The sequence below is a fragment of the Diospyros lotus genome, chromosome 11, assembly GCF_014633365.1.
Source record: "Diospyros lotus cultivar Yz01 chromosome 11, ASM1463336v1, whole genome shotgun sequence".
In the NCBI taxonomy this organism is placed as follows: domain Eukaryota; kingdom Viridiplantae; phylum Streptophyta; class Magnoliopsida; order Ericales; family Ebenaceae; genus Diospyros; species Diospyros lotus.
Genome location: NC_068348.1, coordinates 25,420,421 through 25,439,563, shown reverse-complemented (window position 1 = coordinate 25,439,563; position 19,143 = coordinate 25,420,421). Strand labels below are relative to the sequence as shown.

General features: G+C 35.6%; 2 protein-coding genes across 11 annotated transcripts in view; both read left to right on the top strand.

Moving 5' to 3' along the window:
* The window catches only part of LOC127813134 (disease resistance protein RPV1-like), a 210,627-nt gene that overhangs the window by 64,853 nt on the left and 126,631 nt on the right, over nt 1-19,143 (top strand). For 3 of the 10 annotated variants that reach the window (XM_052353918.1, XM_052353927.1, XM_052353922.1), the window contains exons 2-5: nt 12,266-12,378; nt 13,209-14,307; nt 14,398-14,790; nt 14,895-14,965. In XM_052353918.1, the coding sequence (XP_052209878.1) occupies nt 12,266-12,378; nt 13,209-14,307; nt 14,398-14,790; nt 14,895-14,965 (1,676 nt within the window). Of the gene's footprint in view, nt 1-12,265; nt 12,379-13,208; nt 14,308-14,397; nt 14,791-14,894; nt 15,789-15,878; nt 17,003-19,143 lie in introns of those variants that run through there. The other 7 variants (XM_052353923.1, XM_052353919.1, XM_052353921.1 and 4 more) reach the window with 7 other exon arrangements.
* LOC127813137 (disease resistance protein RUN1-like) overlaps nt 11,434-19,143 on the top strand; it is a 54,015-nt gene continuing 46,305 nt past the window's right edge. Inside the window, exon 1 of the mRNA XM_052353929.1 lies at nt 11,434-12,199. Within this exon, the coding sequence (XP_052209889.1) occupies nt 11,810-12,199 (390 nt within the window). The 5' untranslated portion in view covers nt 11,434-11,809. The remainder of the gene's footprint in view (nt 12,200-19,143) is intronic.

Genomic DNA, 19,143 nt, shown 5'->3' with positions numbered 1-19,143 from the left:
ACCTATAAATTCAGTAACATGTTCCTTGTTATTAGAAAAATGTCTTTTCACGCACTTTTCTCGTTCTTTGTTTACATCCAAATCCTCCTTATGTGGTGGAGCAAGGCGATTTGGATCTTCTTAGAGTCACTTTTTACTGTAAAATCATTAGTAAGTAAACAATAGAGTAAACAGGAAAAAAATAAAGGCAAAAATCAAGAGGTGAAAGTAGGAAAAAAAAAATGGAGTAACAGGTGGGTAACCATTTGTCTAAGGGGACACGCGTGTTCTCTCGGGTGTCCTTTTGAAAATGATAAAGGTAATGTCATACACGTTATCAAAAGATGAAATATGACTAGCAGCATAATAACATTTCTCTCCTTGAAAAGGTGGCCTATAATATTTGAGTCAAGCTCAGGACCAATTTCAATTTCACGCCCAGAATTCAAGTTTCATAATTAGATCAATTCTCTCAATTGCTTGGCGGTGCTGGAAAAGCAACCCAAGTTGGCAATTTTTTCTCTCCCGCCCATTGCTTTTGTACCTTTTTGATGGTTGTCAAGATTACGAGAGGAATAAGGTTCTCTTCTATCATCAAGTTGTTTGCAATTGGTTCATACTCATAATTGTTTGTCCTAGAAGTGGCTCTACATCTTCTTTAATAATACTATCAATTGACTGTTAACCCGGCTCCAACGTGGAGTCCTAGGTGGTGAGAAGGTGATCTTCTAGTATTAATTTTTAAAAATGATTGTATTTTGTCCAATTTTTTATTAAAAAGTGATAAAATAGTGAAAAATTCATTTTTCAACACGTCTTCTTTTATTTCACTTCCTTTTAGGGAGTAACTAATGTTTGTTTTGATGTGCAGACTAATGAAAACTTATTTAGAGATTCGTGCTACACAACATTATAATATAAAAAAGATCAACAACATTACTACCTTTGTAAATTGAAACAATAGCAATAAATATTAGAATTGACTAAAAGTAAATAGTAAAAATATTAATAACTCCAATACAGTATTATAAAATTTTTAAAATTGTAGAAAAGATTTAAAATTTTAAAATTGTCATCACATAAATTTTTAAAATTGAATTTGCCATCATCATTGTCTCTCCTCAAACATTATACTATTGATGAACTATATGTTAGGGAAAAAAGATTATTGTTTTGTTGTCTTTCATTATTTTACTGATTTTTATGTATTTGTTGGGTGTTATAAACATTTGTGGTCTCCATTTAGATAGTCCTAATGCAAGTCCTAAAGCTACTAATAGTATATAGTAAAAATATTAATAACCCCAATTTAAAGATTTTCAAAATTGTAGAAAGAATTTAATACTTTAAAATTTAAAATTGTCAATGAAGTTGATAACATCACATAAAGCATCTCGGTACCCTTTTAAGAATGAAGCATAATATTAACTAATTTGTTTGGAGATTGAATGATACCTCCATGTTACATTAATGGCTTTGCAAGTAAATATTTATTAACCCAACGAGTTCATCAATTAATTTTCTATACGTATATATAAAATATAATAGCATTTTTCTACTAAAAGGGGTGACCAATAACATTTGAGTCAAATTATAAATTAATTTCAATTTCAGGTGCAGAAATCAAGTTTTATAATTAGATCAATCTCTCAATTGCTCGATCGTGTGGGCAAAACATAAGTTGGCATTTTTTTTAATTCCATCCACTGCTTTGGTTACCTTTTTTTGATAGTTGTTGCTTGAAAGCTTTCTAAATTAATAGACGGATAAGATTTTCTTCTTTGAAATCCTAAAAGTGGCTCTACATCTTCCTTAATAGTATTTCTAATTGACCATTGACCCCTGCTCTAGCATGGAGTCCTAGGTGGCCAACAAGATGTCTTCTAGTATTAATTTTTAAAAAAGTTTATATTTTGCTTAATTTCTTTATTAGAAATTGATAAAATAGTAAAAAATTCATTTTTCAACGCATCTTCTTTTATTTCACTTCCTTTTAGAGAGTAGCTAATTTTATTTTGATGTGGAGACTAATGAAAATTTGTTAAGGGTTTCGTGTTACACGACATTTCTCAATAATGTCAGTATTGTAAACAATTAAAATATTAATAACGATAAAATATTATTATAATATCAAAAAGATCAACAACTGTTATATGTATTTCCCACATCACCCCTCATGGGTCAGACTCGGTCCGATAGACCGGCCCAATCACCCAAGGCCAAGAAGGCCCGGATGGCCTCGTCAAGGAAAGTCCAGCCTCCACCAAAAATCCGGAACTCGTAAAGCGAGCATATGGCGAGTTCCCGATAAGCCCCCAACGAGCTCCAAGCAATCGACTAACGAGCTCCTGAAATATCCTCCAGATCGCTGGACCATCCAGGTCGCCGGCCTAAAACCTCCAGCTCGCATGAGTGGTAAAGCTGTTGAGAAGTCAGAGGTAGGGTCCGATCACTTTATCTGTAACAGCCCATGCCCCTCGTAATGAGAATCCCACTCTCGGTCTTGTGAAGGCGATAAGAGCTGTTTGTCCCCCATTACACAATCACTGTATTTTTATATGTTATCTGAATTGTAAAAGCCCCTCAATATAAATGAGAGTGAAAGAGACCATGAGGGACAGAAGGAATAATCAGATACTGCCACTCTGAGAGAATAATCAGACTGCGGTCGTGGACTAGGCATCGTTCTGGCCGAACCACGTAAAAATTCTGGTGTACACGCTTGGAATTTTGGGGGTTTTTTCCTTTCTTCTCGGTATTTTTGGATTTACTCACCGCGGCCCAAAACGAATCACAGTCGGCCGAAATTGAACGTCGACAACAACATTACTACTTTTATAAATTGTAAAAATAGGAATAAATACTAGAATTGACTAACAGTAAATAGTTAAAATATTAATAATCATAATTTAGTATTATAAAATTTCTAAAATTGTAGAAAGGATTTAAAATTTTAAAAATGTCAACCAAACTGAAAGTATCACATAAAGCATCTATATTTGACGATTGCATGATATCTCTACGCTAAATTAATAGCTTTGTAAGTAAGTATTTTAATAAAATTGAAGTCTCTCTCTCTCACACACAATGCATTTAACTTGTCATAAGTGATACTTCTCCTCAACATTATATTATTGATCAACTATATATTATGGGAAAAAGATTGTTATTTTGTTGTATTTTATTATTTTACTAATCCTTATATGTTTGTTGGGTGTTGTAAACTTTTGTGGGCTTGATTTAGACAATCCTAATGCAAGCCCCAAAGCTACTGTTACACAAGGAGAAGAAGCTTACCATCTTCAAGGGAGCTTCAATTGATGTTGAAGGTTTCAAATGTCCTATGCTGTGCTTTCCCTTCTTGCTTTATTTTTGTTTTGTTTTGTTTTTTTGATATGTTATTAGCCTATCACCACAAGATGGAACTGAATTATTGGTTTAATTTATTTGTCTTAAATTTGATATTTTCTTAAATATGGTATAGAAAATTATTCTATTAGCTATAAAAATTCTCATTTGTTAATCCATGCACCTTGCCCAGTTCATACTATCATTATCAACTCATGACGTAGGTTTTGCTTGGGATTGAAGTTAGGTGAGGTGAGTAAAGTGAATTTGATTATATAAAAGTATTTGATGTGTTTGGCATTGAGTTCAAAGCAAGTTGAGGTTAGTTGGGATGTTAACACACTAAAATGAGTATTTGGTAAATGATTAAATTATTAGAGTGAGATGAGTTTATTGAATTGAGGTTGAGTTGAGAGTAATTTGAATGTGTTGTATTTTTCATATATTTTAAAATTTTCTTTTTGATAAAGAATGAGAGAATTTATTAATTTAAATAGATATATTATCTTGATACAAACAAAGAAATCAAAACTTAGTTCAAAGTTGAGAAAAAGAAAGAGAGTTATCTAGGTAATATAATTGCCTAACAAAAATATCAACACAACACCCACTTTATTAGAAACTTCAATATGAATAAACTCAACAAAAGTGTAGCTCCCTTTTTAGAAGTAGAAAATCAGTAAAAAGTGATAATTCTTAAGACAAAACTTCACATCCACGTAATCATCCAATCAAAACAAGGAAGCTAATTGTGAAGTCATCAAATGAGCATTTGGATAAAATATTAGCTCTTGAGAAACACCGACAAAAACACTATCATTGTTGAGGAGTTATTAAAGACAATAAACGTTTTCCCACCAACCACAAAGAAAAATTAAGAAACAGAGCCTTCATATATATAGAAGATCACCTTCAGATATTAGTTATAAATAACATTATCTAATAAGGATTAAAAAGTTTGTATCCCTTGCATCTTCACAGAACTCCCATATCTAGGCAACGAACACTCGCTGTCGAGAGGTACCTTCTTTAGATAAAGAATCTGTCACTGTATATTAGCATTTTATAACACAAACAAAAGTGACTAAGGTAAAACTTTTAGACAACCCATCTAATCTTTTCAGATGGTCCCATAATTTTCAAGGATTCTCATAAGAGAGTAAATTGGAAGCCGAATTGATTGCGTTGCTTGAATCTAATTCAATTATCCACGAAATTGATTGAAAATCATCTTTCTCCAAAGATAACTCCAGAGCTTTCACACTAGCTAACAACTCCACATCGTTTGACTTTTTAATTCTTGTAGGACATGAAAAATGCAAGACAAAATGCCATTAAAGTCTCCAAGCACCCCCTCAATCCCAAGCAAACTAGGTTTTCCTTTGGCTACTTTGTAACATTCCATTTCCAAAAATTTAGAGGTGGAAATGTCCACTAATGGGCCAGGGTTGAACATGGAGTTATTCATTAATGCTTAAGTGGAAGATCGAAATGAAACAAGCTAGTTGACCCATATGGAAGGGAAAAGTCTGATGCCTAAAGCCAAAAACCCATTGTAATACTCGAGAAATTTGGGTTAATTGAGAATAAGCGTTATATTAGAAAAATAGAATTTCGGGGAAGATTGGCATCTAAATAGCCCAAAAAATTGATCGAATTGACTGTAGGGAGTGCCCTAGAGCCGAGATGCTTAAGAAAAATGATATGGCGTTAACGAGTATCCCGAGAAAGAATTTATGGTATCGAAAGAAATTGGATCTGAGATGATTTTCGGTACAGCTAAAATACAATTATGATTTAGGGTAAAAAGTTGAATTATTGTATGGGACTTTCGGGAAGTCAATGGAATCTTGAGAGGGCTCCGATTTCCCGTAACGATCAACCCTGTGATGGTTTCGAGATGAATCAACGGCTCGGTGAGGACACTGGGGCAAAATCGTCCTTATCGAGTAAATTCAAAGTTATTCATTGTGGATTTGATGCATTGTAATGCAAATTAATTTGAAGTTTGAGGATGCAATTGTAATTAGAGATTTTTGAAGTGGAATTAAGAGAAAAATTAGGGGGTCAATGTGTAATTCCTTTATATTATGGTTTATTATATAATATATGTATATTATGTGCATGCGCGCAGACGTGGGGGGGAATTTTTACAGCTGTTGGCTTGGTTCTTTGTTGAGAGCAATTGGAACAAGATTTCAGAGGGATTGAGGGGATTTTCGAGAGGGAGATGGAGTGGTGGCCAAGGCTGTCGGGTGCTTCGCGCCTATATATATAGAGAGAGAGAATGAGAGATTGAGTGAGTGATAAAGGGAGATAAATGGCCGAATTGGCCATGGCAGAGAGCTCGTGAGAGCTTGGGCGAGCAAGTGTGAGAACAGAGAGAGAGAGAGAGAGAGTTTGCGCGAGAGAGGGCTCGTGATGGCCGATGGCAACTTAAAACAGCAGCGGCGTGCGGCTATTGTTGGCCGAAAGCGGCCGCGTTGAACTGCAACCATGGCAGTCCCGCAAGCAAGCCGGCGCGAAGCAACAGCAACAATGGTTCTAATATAACGCCCCGCTTTTTCGAGCGTTAAATAACTTAGGAATTTTAGAAATATATATATATATTTTATATAAACCATTCCCGACAATCCCGTTTTGCCTTCCCAGCATACTAAACAAGAACCGATAAGCCAAGATAGGTAATCATCATAATTACGGAAGCTAAAATCGAAACCTGATATGGTACAGAATCATAATCCACTTTAATCATAAAATAAGAATTCGTATTATTACATCTTTAAATACTTAATTACATGAAGACTCATAATCAAGAGATAACAACTAAGTACCTCAATTGATACAATCTAAAGATACCTCAAAAATACATTAAACCATAACAATTATACATGATCATCAATACAATAATATATCATGACTCCTCATGAAGAAATAAATACAAGAACAACTCGCCAAACTCATCAGCCACGTCATCACGTGCTGTTACGTCTCAATCATCTCCCTGCTATATCTGCAAGTCCTAACTGGAACGTGGAATGTTCCAGGGGCATCACCTATTAGAAGATGAAACTTCTAGTGAGGGTTTAAAAACATGATACGTGAATGCAATATGCAAATACATGAACAAACATTTGCCGTAGTGTAACTTCCCAGGCCCAGCCCGACACGAAATTCTAGACAAATCTCGAACCTCTGCAAGACAAGCCTAACGTTATTCTATTATTGCCCTAAGGGAATTACAGCTACACTCTAGGGCGACATCCCGTTCCCATGCACAAATAACAATGTGACAATAATATCGTGCCATGCAATTATCACGACTTTCCATGTAATATGGCAAAATAAATTATATCTTTCGTAACTATTATGCATATATAAGCAATCATATCTTTCATAAATATCATGCATAATAAATAATCATATCATGTAGGGTAGGAAATTCACATTTAGCACGAAGTTCGAACTTCCTTGAAAAATGCGCATCGCCTTGATATGCGTGCCTGATTTCGATTCTGGTGCCAAATCTCAAAAGTTGCACCAATCACATCATCTCGATCACCTTAATCATCAAAATGATATTTAATTACTAAATATCCTCAATATTCTATTTATTTCATTTTTCCTTCATTTTCTCTCATTTTTCCTTTCCAAAAATTTCAATAAATACCTCGGGACTATTTTCTCAAATCTAATTTCACAACAATTCATTATAGGTTATAAACTTCAAGGGAAAAATACTGGACTTACCTGGATGGTGCATTTTCATGCAAAACGAGATTTTTTGGTGTGAAAACCGAGACATCGGGAACCCGAACCTCAAAACTTTTTGCATAGACCCCCGTAACTTATTTTTCTAGATTTTTATTCATTTTTTTCGAAATTTTCTAGACCTTCACGCACCCTCACGCGCAGGCGCGTGGGCTGCGCGTGAGATCCGCGCGTGCAGCTCACGCGTGTCTTCTTCTCAGGCGATTCCTTCGCCGTCGACCACCTGCAACAAGCCTCGATACTCGTTTTGACTCCACCATCTTGAAGAACTCATTGATTCGATCACCATGGCACCATTTGGTGGCCGAAAAACATGCCGGAATCGGCTCAAATGGCCGATAAACAGACCGTATCCGGCGATTTCGCGTTTTTCCGGCCAGTGCTCGAAACCCACTCAAATGGTCACCAAAACTCACCAAATTTTCCAGAAATAATCTACTCTTCATGGGCAACAAAAGCCCCTTATTTTGGTCGCTCAATTCGTTCAAAAATGGCCTCGATTTGAAGCCAATTTCTTTCCCAGATTTGGCCTTCATTGACGTCTATTTATAGGTCATTTCGATCATTCAAAAGCTCGATCTCGACCAACCCAAATCTCCTAGAGTCTCTACCTACCCCAAGTCGGTCCAAAAACCCACCGAAATGCTCAATTTTTGCGATCTAAGTGGCCAAACTTTCGGCCACTTTCGGCCGAAAGTTGGCTTGATTTTAATGCGATTTTGGCCACTTGTTGGCCAAGAATCTCGTCTTGGTCTTGCCCTCGAGGTCCCCCAACCATTTCCTCGCGTCTCTCATGGCCGAATTCGGCCACGGGATGGCTGGTCGGCCATGGTTGCTTGGGATTTTCTTGAAATTGCATTTTAGCCCCTTACATTTTGGCTTTCTCACTTTAACCCATTTTCACAAAGCCCCACAACTTTTCATAATTGCCATTAAGACCCTCAAGTCCTAAAACATTCATTTGACCCTCAAAGATTTCAAGAATACGTCGTTTCAGCCTCCCTCTGGCTATTTCGAAAAACTGCACTTAGGCTCGAATATTTATTTTAGCCCTAAACCCTCTCGTTTCTTCCTGAAATCTCTGAAGGGTTGTTTCTCATGAAAAACCGAAGCCCCCTCAAGCTTCCGTTGACTTCTCAGAAGTCGTTTATAACAATTCGGTATTGCAGCCTAATTGGCAGCTACATTATAGCTATACCGAAAATCGTTCCCGATCCGATTTCTTTTAGCACCATAAATCCTATCTCGAGACGCTTGTTAATGCTACATAATTTTTCTTTAGCATCTTGGCTTCAGGGCACTCCCTGCAGTCAATTCGGTTAATTTTTCGGGCTATTCAGATCCCAATCTTCTCTAAAATCCTATTTTTCTAATAAATTGTTTATTCTTAATTAACCCAAATTTCTCGGGTATTACATCTAAGGTAGCTCGAGAGAGGCTGGTGGAGGCCAGTTCGGCAGCCCAAGAGGCCGAAGGTGTGACCATGGCCACGGACAGTAAGCGCAGCGGAGCAGGCTGGTGCGTAGGTGATCGCGGTGGTGCGTGGCAGAGGCGCGTGGTGGCGCCGGCAAGGTCAGTGACAAGGCAATGAGGGAGGCAAGGCGCGCGGGTGGCAGCGGGCATGGTTGGTTTGCGTGCAGGGGAACAAGAAATAGAGAAGGAAGAAGAAGAAGAAGAAGAAGAAGAAGAAAAAAAAAAAAAGAAAAGAAAAGGAAGAAGGTAAGAAAAATAAGGAAAAAAATAGAGAAAAATTTCAAAAAATTTAAGAAAAATAGGAAATGAAGATGTATTAATATTTTGGAGATTTTGGCAAAAAAAATGGTTCGGGCACATGTTTCGGGTCGAGGGTAAAAATTGAGATGGTGCATGAAAATCGAGACAGTGCACGAAAATTGTGGTGGTGAACGAGAATCAAGGTAGTGCGTGAGAATCGAGGTGGTGCACGATAATTGGTGCACGGGAATCGAGGATTTGCGGATATTTCGAGGTCAATGCACCGCATCAAGGAGGCTTTGAAAGTTAAGCCTAGGATCGTTGTGCTCGAGGTTATGTGATTTGTGCGATTTTCGATGCTTAGCACGTAAATCGAGGTCAACATGCAAATCGAGGCAATGCGCATTTTTCGAGGTATCCTGATCTTTGTGCAAAGGTGAGTAGTTTTATCCTAAACCTGATTTTGTGAGTGATTTTTCCAAAAAACTCATATGTGTTATATTATGCATGATATTCATAAAAGTTATGATCATTTTATCATATTTGTTCATATACTATTCCATGAAAAGTCGTGATTTTCATAACATGATGTTATTGGCATATTGATACTTGTGTCGGGATGGGATGTCGCCCCGATAGTGTAGCTGTAATTTCTAAGGGCAATTAATGGAACAACGTTAGGATTATCTTGTCGAAGGTGTCAGGATTCTGCCTAAGGTTCCGTGTCGGGATGGGCCTGGAAAGTTGCAATAGAGAAAATGTTTATTCATGTACTTGCACCATGCATTCATGTATCTATTTTTAAATCATCACTAGAAGATTCATCTTCTAATCGGGTTATTCCTCTGGAACATTCAAACGTTCCAGTTAGGACCTGCAGCTGTGGTAAGGAAATGGATGAGATGAGACAGCACGTGATGAAGTGGCCGATGGTTTTGGCCAGTAGATCTGGTATTTGCTTCTTCATGAGGATTCAGAAGCTGTTTTTAGTCATGTTTAGAATTTTTATTATATTGATGATCATGTATAATTGAGATATTTAGTTGATATCTCTTGATGATGAGTCTTCATATAATTTATGTATTGAAGATGTAATGGTACAAATTCTTATGATATAATTAAAGTGAATTTAGTTGTGTACCATATCAGGTTTCGATTACTGCTTGCGCATTATGATGATTATCTGTCTTAGTTTATTGATTATTGTTTGGTATGCTGAGAAGGTAGGCTGGGATTGTCGAGGAATGAATTATGTTAAGTTTATATTGAAAAAAAATATTAAATAATTAAACAATTGTATGCATGTGTGTGCTTGAAGGCTCATAGTATCCTTAATTAAACAGTGAAATACCTTCCATCTTTTTGACAAAATAGATTTTGCAAGAGGTGCGAAAGGCTTGGCTCATACTTGTAGGGGCCGCACATGTCGTACGCCTGTTTGGGGCCACACACGCCACACGCTTGCTTCACTGCCACCTACTAGTGTATTTGGTAGATTGTCTCTTGGAGACGTTTGAGAGACCATGTTTCCCATATATAATTTTATTTATTATTTTAATCAAATAGTGTATTTGGGCTTTTTTTTTTGAATTTTTCCTTTTAATAGACTTTTTTTTGTGAGACATCACGACTAATTTTGTAAAAATTTCAACTTTAAAAGGAGTTGCAATTGAAAAGAGACATATTACCTTTCAAAGCACCAATTTCTAATAGTTGCATTTGAAGACATAAAGATTTAACAGAATATATGCCCAAAATGTTAAACTATCAAAAAATCATGTCCAAGATTGTCTTGTTGATGCACTCATTTAAAATTAACTCCGTAAGTTCATCCAAAGATTGCAATTTTCATTCTGTCAGCAGTCTTCTCCATTTCAAGTTTCAAACTCAGGCCATCCCATCTTGGAACTCCATGTTCTTGATGCAATAACCCTAATTGAAAGATGCTAGAAATAATATAAGATATTAAAAATTTTGACAATTTACTTTCAATCCAAATATTCTCCCAAAATATAATTTTATTGCCTCTCCCAATACAGAATGCCAACTCCTCTTTCATCAGTCTTGTTAACTCAGAATTTATCTTCTTCACAATCAATATATCTTTTTAAATATTGTCAAGTTTCTCGACAGGAGAGGAGAGTAGCACGGATTTCCTTTACATTTAATTCACATATTTTTCTTATTTAAGGAGTTTAGGCTAAAGGGGATGATCCTCATTGTCAATAAATATCCAAACCCATTTAAACAAAAGCGTTGTATTTTTGTTTAGGATATAACCAACGTCAAGAAACTATTGCACTGAGAATTTATTTAACCAATCCAATCTATTAATTTTTTGTTTTTTTAATATTCTGTTTTAACTCTATCAGTGCATTCACATTATTTTATACTTTTATCTAATAGTAAGGCACTGACAAATTAAATTATTATCGTTTTAATTAATAATAATTTCGCCCATCTGCTGTACTTTTTCTGACTTTTCTTCCCGCAAAGTTTCGCCCCGCTTTCCTGGCTTGCCCAGTCAATACGTGCATTTACTGGTCTCTCTCTCTCTCTCTCTCTCTCTCTCTCTCTCTCTCTCCTGATTTGCTTTGCTTTGGTCGGTTTCCTAGCAGATGGCCATTAAATAATTTGCTTTGCTTTTTGACTTCAGAGTTGACGATGCTCTGTACGATCATTCAATAATTTCGCCCATGCTGTTCTACTTTTTCCGCGAAATTTCGCCCCGGTTTCCCAGCAGTTGCCCATTCAATATGTGCTCTCTCTTTCTCTCTTTTTTTTCTCTTTCTCTTTCTCTCGCACTCCCCTAATTTGCTTTGCTTTGGTCGGTTTCCTAGAAGGTGCCCATTCAATAATTTGCTTTGCTTTGTGACTTCAGAGTAGACGACGCTCTCTAGTCTCTACCCGATCAGTCTGATTATAAATCAAAGAGGTAGACTTTGATTGATCTCCAGTTTTCTCCAACACATCCATTCTTCTCTGCTCCCTCTGTTCAATGACTACTACTACAAGACGCAAAGAGCCCGCCGCCTCCTCCTCCTCCTCCTCCTCTTTCGCTTCTCGGAGCAGCGGCTGCTATCACGTGTTCTTGACCTTCAGAGGCAAGGACACTCGCCTTAACTTCGTCGACCATCTCTACACGGCCCTTACAAAAGCCGGATTTCGCACCTTCAGGGACGACGATGAAATCCAAAGTGGAGAAAGCATCAAGGTTGAGCTGGGGAGGGCAATCAAAGAGTCGAGGCTTTCAATTGTTGTCTTGTCCAAAAACTACGCGTCTTCAAGCTGGTGCCTCGATGAGCTTGCGATGATCCTCGGAAAACGACGGAGGGGGGACCCTGCCCACGTGGTTCTGCCGGTGTTCTACCGCGTGGATCCGTCGGATGTCAGGAGAAAAAAGGGAGATTATGCGGAGGCACTTGCGAGGCATGAAGAGCGATTCAAGTTCGAGGTGGGAGAGGATGAAGCAGCAAAGGAGTGGAAGGAGAAACTGAAGGGGTGGAGGGAAGCGCTGGAGGAAGTTGCTGGTTTATCAGGAATGCATTTACCAGATGGAGGTGATAGGTAATTGTTTGTGTCCCACTTCTTTGTCCATAGTTGTGAATGGATTGTAATTTAATTACAATATTAATTAAATATTCTAAGGTGCAAAAACGTATCAAAAAAATATATTTGACTAATAATTAATAGTGAAAATATTAATAGAAACAATTTACCATTGTAAAATTTCTAATTTTTAAAAACAAAATTTAAACTTTAAGATCAATATCATTAAAATTGTAATATTAGAATATCATGAATATAATTTTGGTAGTTTTTATATTATAATATTATCAAATTAATTAGATTATAATTATAATATAGCAATATAGAATTATATTACCAACAATATCATAAATGGTGTATTAATTAGGTGAGAATTATAATATAGCTAATTTATTTCACAGTTACAGGATACCCTACACACACTGTTTGTGATGTAATGTCTTTGCAAGAAGACATATTCTATTAGAAATGGACTGCCTGAACTTTCTAAAAGATAGTAAATTCAAGTAGCCTGGGTAGGGTAGGGGGAGGGATTGTTATACTAGAGGAACTTCACGTGTGAAAACGTATCTTATTTTTGAAAAATAAAATTCTTTGTCATTAAACAGAGTTGTTTTCCCATTCAACTTCTATGATTTATCTTCTTTTTTTTTCCATTTTCTCTTCATATTTTTGGCTTCACCCTAGTGGTATTAATTTTAAGTTCACACGGATGCAATTTTTTTGTGGACCACGATAATTTTCATAATAAGTTTTAGTTTTTCACAGAGAAAATTTTAATTTATTTAAGTTGCCAAATGCTTAGCGATTGATGAGCTATTACTTTCTGTATGGATTTCAAACCATAGGTACGAGTCAAACTTTATCCAAGAAATTGTCAAGAAGGTTGAATTGAAGATAGGGCAGCCAGGAGTCTTGCATGTTGCACCTTACCCCATTGGAGTAGATTCTCGTGCTGAACGCATTAATTTGTGGCTACAAGATAGAGGGGTTGATGTTAGACTTATTGCCATTTGTGGGATGGGTGGAATTGGCAAGACAACCATTGCCAAATTTGTGTACAACTCAAACTTCTCAAAATTTGAAGGTAGCAGCTTCATAGCAAATGTAAGAGAATTTTCTGGACAACAATTAATTCGTTTACAAAGCCAACTTCTTTCAGATATTCTGAGAAGGAAAGAAGAAGAAATACGCAATGTTCATGAAGGGATTCTTAAGATTAAAGAAGTTATTGGTTTTAAAAAAGTTTTTATAGTTCTTGATGATGTAGATAAACAGGAACAATTAGAGGCAATCCTTGGAATGAAGGATTGGCTTTCTCCAGGTAGTAAATTGATCATAACTACTAGAAATAAGCAATTATTAGGAGCTCATGACTGTTGGAAAGTACACATGGTAATGGAGTTGGATAAGGACGAAGCCCTACAGCTTTTTAGTTGGCATGCCTTTAGACAAAGCCATCCTATTGATGGTTATTTGGTAGACTCAGAAAGGGTAGTAGGTTATTGCAATGGGCTTCCATTAGCTGTTATAATTTTGGGTTCTTCCCTATGTGGCGCAAGTTTAGACGTGTGGAAAAGTCGACTACAAAAATTGAAGGCAATACCTGACAATCAAATTCTTGAAAAACTCAAACTAAGTTACGACTCTTTAGAAGATGACCACAACAAAGATTTATTCCTTGATATTGCTTGCTTCTTTGTTGGACGGGATAAAGCCACCACAATTACAATCCTAGAGGGATGCAATTCTTTCCCATTGGTTGGGATTCAAAATCTTATTGACAGAAATATGTTAACCATTGGTTGGGCTAACAAGCTGGTGATGCATCAATTGATTCAGGAAATGGGAAGGGAAATTGTCAGGCAAGAATCACCCAAAGAGTTAGGAGAACGTAGCAGGCTCTGGAAGCACAGGGATTCCTTTCGTGTCTTGCACGGAAAAACTGTATGAATTAACTATACTTATTTATTTTGTACATGTTTGTGAAAAGATGCTATTTATTTATCAATGCTCCCCCCTCCCCTTCTTTGTCAGGGCACAAGAAAAATCAGAGGCCTCGTTCTTGACATGCATTTCTTGAAGGAAGATGAGTCTGAGTGGAACAGGTGTGGGCCCAACAGCTGCTCTAAAAAGCGGAAGAGGTTTCCCTTTAGTATCTTCTCTGATTTCCCTGTGGGCATTACTACAAAAAATTCAAATGTAGCTCTTTTGGAAGGTGATGCGTTTTCAGGGATGTCCAATCTACAATTTCTGCAGATTAGTCATGTTCAATTATTTGGAAACTATGAAAATTTCCCCAAAGGATTGAGGTGGTTGCATTGGTCTCATTTCCCTTTACAAAGGATACCCAACGATTTTGTTTTAGACAAGCTGGTTGCTCTTGAAATGCCTTATAGTTGCTTGAAAGAGGTTTTGAATGGAACCAAGGTTTGTTTCTTATTTCCTTTTCTTTTTATTTCTTCTATCAATATGTATTTTTATTAGATTTTTAATCAAATTATTAATATTCGTTTTCTTTTGTTGTTTTACAGTGTCTCCGATTACTGAAAATCCTTAATTTAAGTCATTCCCATTATCTTTTTGAGACTCCTGATTTCTCAAGGTTGCCAAATCTGGAGAGACTTGTACTTGAAAATTGTACTAGGTTGGTTAAGGTTGATGAATCGATTGGATGCCTAGAAAGACTTGTTTTCTTAAACTTGAGAAATTGTCAAAGCTTGAGGGAGCTTCCACAAACCTTTTATAAGCTAAAATCTCTGGCAACACTTGACCTTAGCGGTTGCTTTAATCTTGGAAATTTTTCAGCAGAGCTTTTACCAGACGGAATTGCAATAAATCCATCATTCTCTATCACTCGGAAGGTGAAAGCATGGCTTTTGTCTGCATGGCCTTGGCCACTAAATCCAAGAAGTCGGCCAGAATTTTCATCGGTTTCTTTTCCACCGTCTTTGGTAGATTTAAATCTTGCAAATTGCAATCTGTCTGATGACAGTTTCCCTAGGGATTTTAGCAGCCTATCCTCATTGCGGCGGTTGTATTTGAGCGAGAATCCAATTTGTAGCCTCCCAAATTTCATTAGGGATCTTTCTGGGCTCGAGGTGCTAGACTTAACGTCATGCCCAAGGCTTTTGACACTTGACGGGCTGCCTCAAAGTTTACAGCTTTTGGAGGTTGATGGATCTAAATTGTTGGAAAAAATAAGCTTTGACTCGACAGATTTTATTATCGACGATTGTTGTGTAGCTTATTATGATTGCCCGAGGCTAGTTGAGTTTTCGGGCTTATTCAAAGTAAAACGCTTAGAAAGTGATGATGCAGAGCTAATTAGCAATTTGGGCTTATGTGACTTCTTCGAAGGCCGGATAAAATCATACAAAGAGTTATCAATCTTTACATCACATAAAACGTGGATGTCTCCTCCCCTAGTGCGCTCTCTCTCTCTCTCTCTCTCTCTCTCTCTCTCTCTCTCATGGGGCTGTATATTACTGTTTAACTTATGTTGTTTGTTTGTATAGGGATCACACCATCCTACATATGAATCTTATGTTCTTGGAAGCAAGATACCTAACAGATTCAATCTTAAGAATGTAGGATCATCAATATCTTTTACCATGCCTTCCGATGCTAATTTCAGAACTCAAGGGTTGTCTGTATGTTATGTTTATGCATTTCACAACCACACGACTTCATTATATGATGCTTCATGGTTTAATGATCTTTTGTGGGGAAAACAGTACTTTTGCACAATTATCAGTAATGCAACCAAGCAAGTGAAATGGAGCTATAAACAAGAACTTTATGGCAATCCGCCAAATGATCGTGGGGACGTAACGTGGTTAAGTTATTGGAAGTTTGAGGATCAATTGGAAGGTGGAGATGAAGTGAATATTTCAGTTACAAGTGATGTTTTTCAAGTGAAGGAGGTTGGGGTTTATATTGTGTACAAGGAGGAGGAGGCAGAAGAAAAGAAGAGCACACAATCTCTTAGTTTAGAAGTTCCCCAACAAATTCATCCCTATGGGAATGTAGTTCCTGGTGGCTTTTGTAACGGGGATTGCGAGAACTGCACTGGACTCATTCTTCATGATGATCAGTTTGATCATTTCGGGATTGGGTGGCCAATGGCCTCGAGTGGAATTTTCGGGTTATCAAGTAGGTTCAAGCTTCGATCTAATAAATAAATGATGAGTTTTTTTTTTTTAGTGCTATTTCATGTCCGTTTAGTTTAAGATGAAAGTACCATTGATGGAATTATTCTATCGAAGTTGCCAAATAATGAGAAGCTGAATTTTGAGAGAGAGGAAAGGATGGGAGCAAGTGGGCCTCACTTGCATGCTGCTGCTGCTGCTGCTGCTTCTTTTCTTTTGCTGCTCCACCCTCTCTTCTTCTTTCTTTCTTTCTTTGAAAATTGGAAGGTAATGATGGGTTGATATGTGTACAACTCAAAGACTTTGCCACTTTTTGCAAAACCTGTAACAGAAAGGAAGTTATTAGGATTGCATGTTGGCATTCTATTAGTGCTGCCACTGTATCCATTGCATTTAACTATGTTGGCATTCTGTGAATCTCCATCCTATTCAGTTTGTTAGCATGCATGTTTATGGAACAGTATGTTTTGACACGGTTACTTCTTTGTTTACTTTGAAAAATTGTCAATATTCAATTTTAACAGGTAATGATGGGAGCATGTGGGGCCATTCAATCTCCATCCTATCCGAGTTATTATAGTAACATTTTAGTTAAAATTAATTGAACAACATTGAAACTTGTTCGTCGTAAATCATATTAATGAAATAAATCAAGTAACTAATTAAATTGAAATTAATCAATAATAAAATTTAAAAATCAAAATTAAAAACACTTGCTAGCTGCTAGAAGGAATCCATCGACCAGTGAGTTTATTCTTATTACCAATCAAGTTATAAATCCCTTCGCTCTTGTAATCTAACTCAATAATAATGAGAGAACAAAATACAAAATTTCAGCCTCAATGCTTATGTCATAGATCCAATTATAAATAAATAATTCACTAACTATGTAATTTTGTAAGTATAAATTACAAAATTCTCTCAATAAACATAGTTTTTTATACAGTAAAAACTTAAAACTATCCTAATATTGACTATTTCAAAAGAATGGTCACACATTCTCTATGAACTTTATTTACTTGCTTCTAATCAGTTTTATATTTCTAGAAATACAAGCGATTTGATGATTTCTCCTGCCACGCTGGCTACATTTTTTATGTGGAGTATGATCTGGTAACTTTTTTAACATTTTAATAAATATTTTTTAACTATATATGGAATTTTAATAATTTTTATATTGTTAAAAAAAAACTTATTTTGAAAGTCTCATCCTAATGACTGTTAGATGCTGTCAAGTGACGACTAAATTTTTGAATTAATTTTTATTATTATTTTTAATTTTATTTTACTAATATATTAGACAGGATATGGTAGTAATATAATAATTGCATCAATCTCCATTTTGCTGTAAGTATGTGAAATCCTACCATTGTTATGCAAATTTTACTTGAATTGACTTAAAAAAATAAGTTTTTTTACATGTTTATCCTTTCTTCCATCCTTTCAAATTTGTAATATTATAAATTAATTATTTTCATTAAAAGTTTCTTATTAACAATATCATAAATATCATTTTGATAGTTTTAATTTTATTATTTTAATATTATAATAATATTATTAATATCAATATATTATATTTTATAACAATTGAAAACGCAATCTACACAACCATTTGAAAAACGCATTTTAACTTTCCAATATAAGAAAACACTGTTTGATATTCAATAATTAAATGCATTCTCCATTTTTTTTTTTTTTTTTGGTGGAAAAGAAAAACTTGCGATATAAAACTGGAATTTTTTTTTTAACTAAATAACCCTATAACTTAAAAAAAATTATAAATTTAAGTGAATAGCCTTGGAAGTGTGACTGTGTGAGATTGAAATTAGAGGGATATTATATGTGAAGAACATATCTTATTTATGAAATATGAGATTTCCTTCTCATTAAATAGAGTCTACTTACTATTCAATTTCTAATATTTATGTCATTTTTCCTTTTTCTTTTTGCCTTTTTAGCATCATCCTAATGGTATTAGTTTTAAATTTGAATCATTGTAATGTTTTAAAGGGTTATGACAAGTTTGATAATTTGTCACATACCTATCAAATGTTGTAACACGCTCATTATATCTTGATTTATTTATTTTTCATCTTGATTGCAAATCATAGCCATAGTTAAAGTTTATCTAAAAAATTGTCAAGGTGATTGAAGACAATTAGGGCGAAGAATCTTGAATGTTACTCCATATCCCATTGGACTACATTCTTGTGCCAAAAACATTAATTCGTGATTAGGAAGATGCAAGACAACCATTGCTAAATTTGTGTACAACTTAAACTTAAAATTTGAAGGTAACAACTTCTAACCTAATATGACTTAAGAAAACAAGTCTTTCTAGGCATCATCCCATTGATTCATTAATTTTAACCAATCTAGAATAATTTTCAAGTATAAGTCTCTCAAGATTGGGCAACATTGAGAAACCAAGAGTCTGACAAAGGACATGGGAATGACTTAGATTAAGAACTTTTAGTAATATAAGTCAGTATAAAACAAAAAGAAGGAATGTCAATAATTTAATAAAATTATAAAATGATAATAGATAAAAAAAAAAAAAAAAAGAGAAGGAAATAAAAAACAAACATTGATTCCATTCAAGAACTTTTTCAAGCAATTGTATGGGTATCTC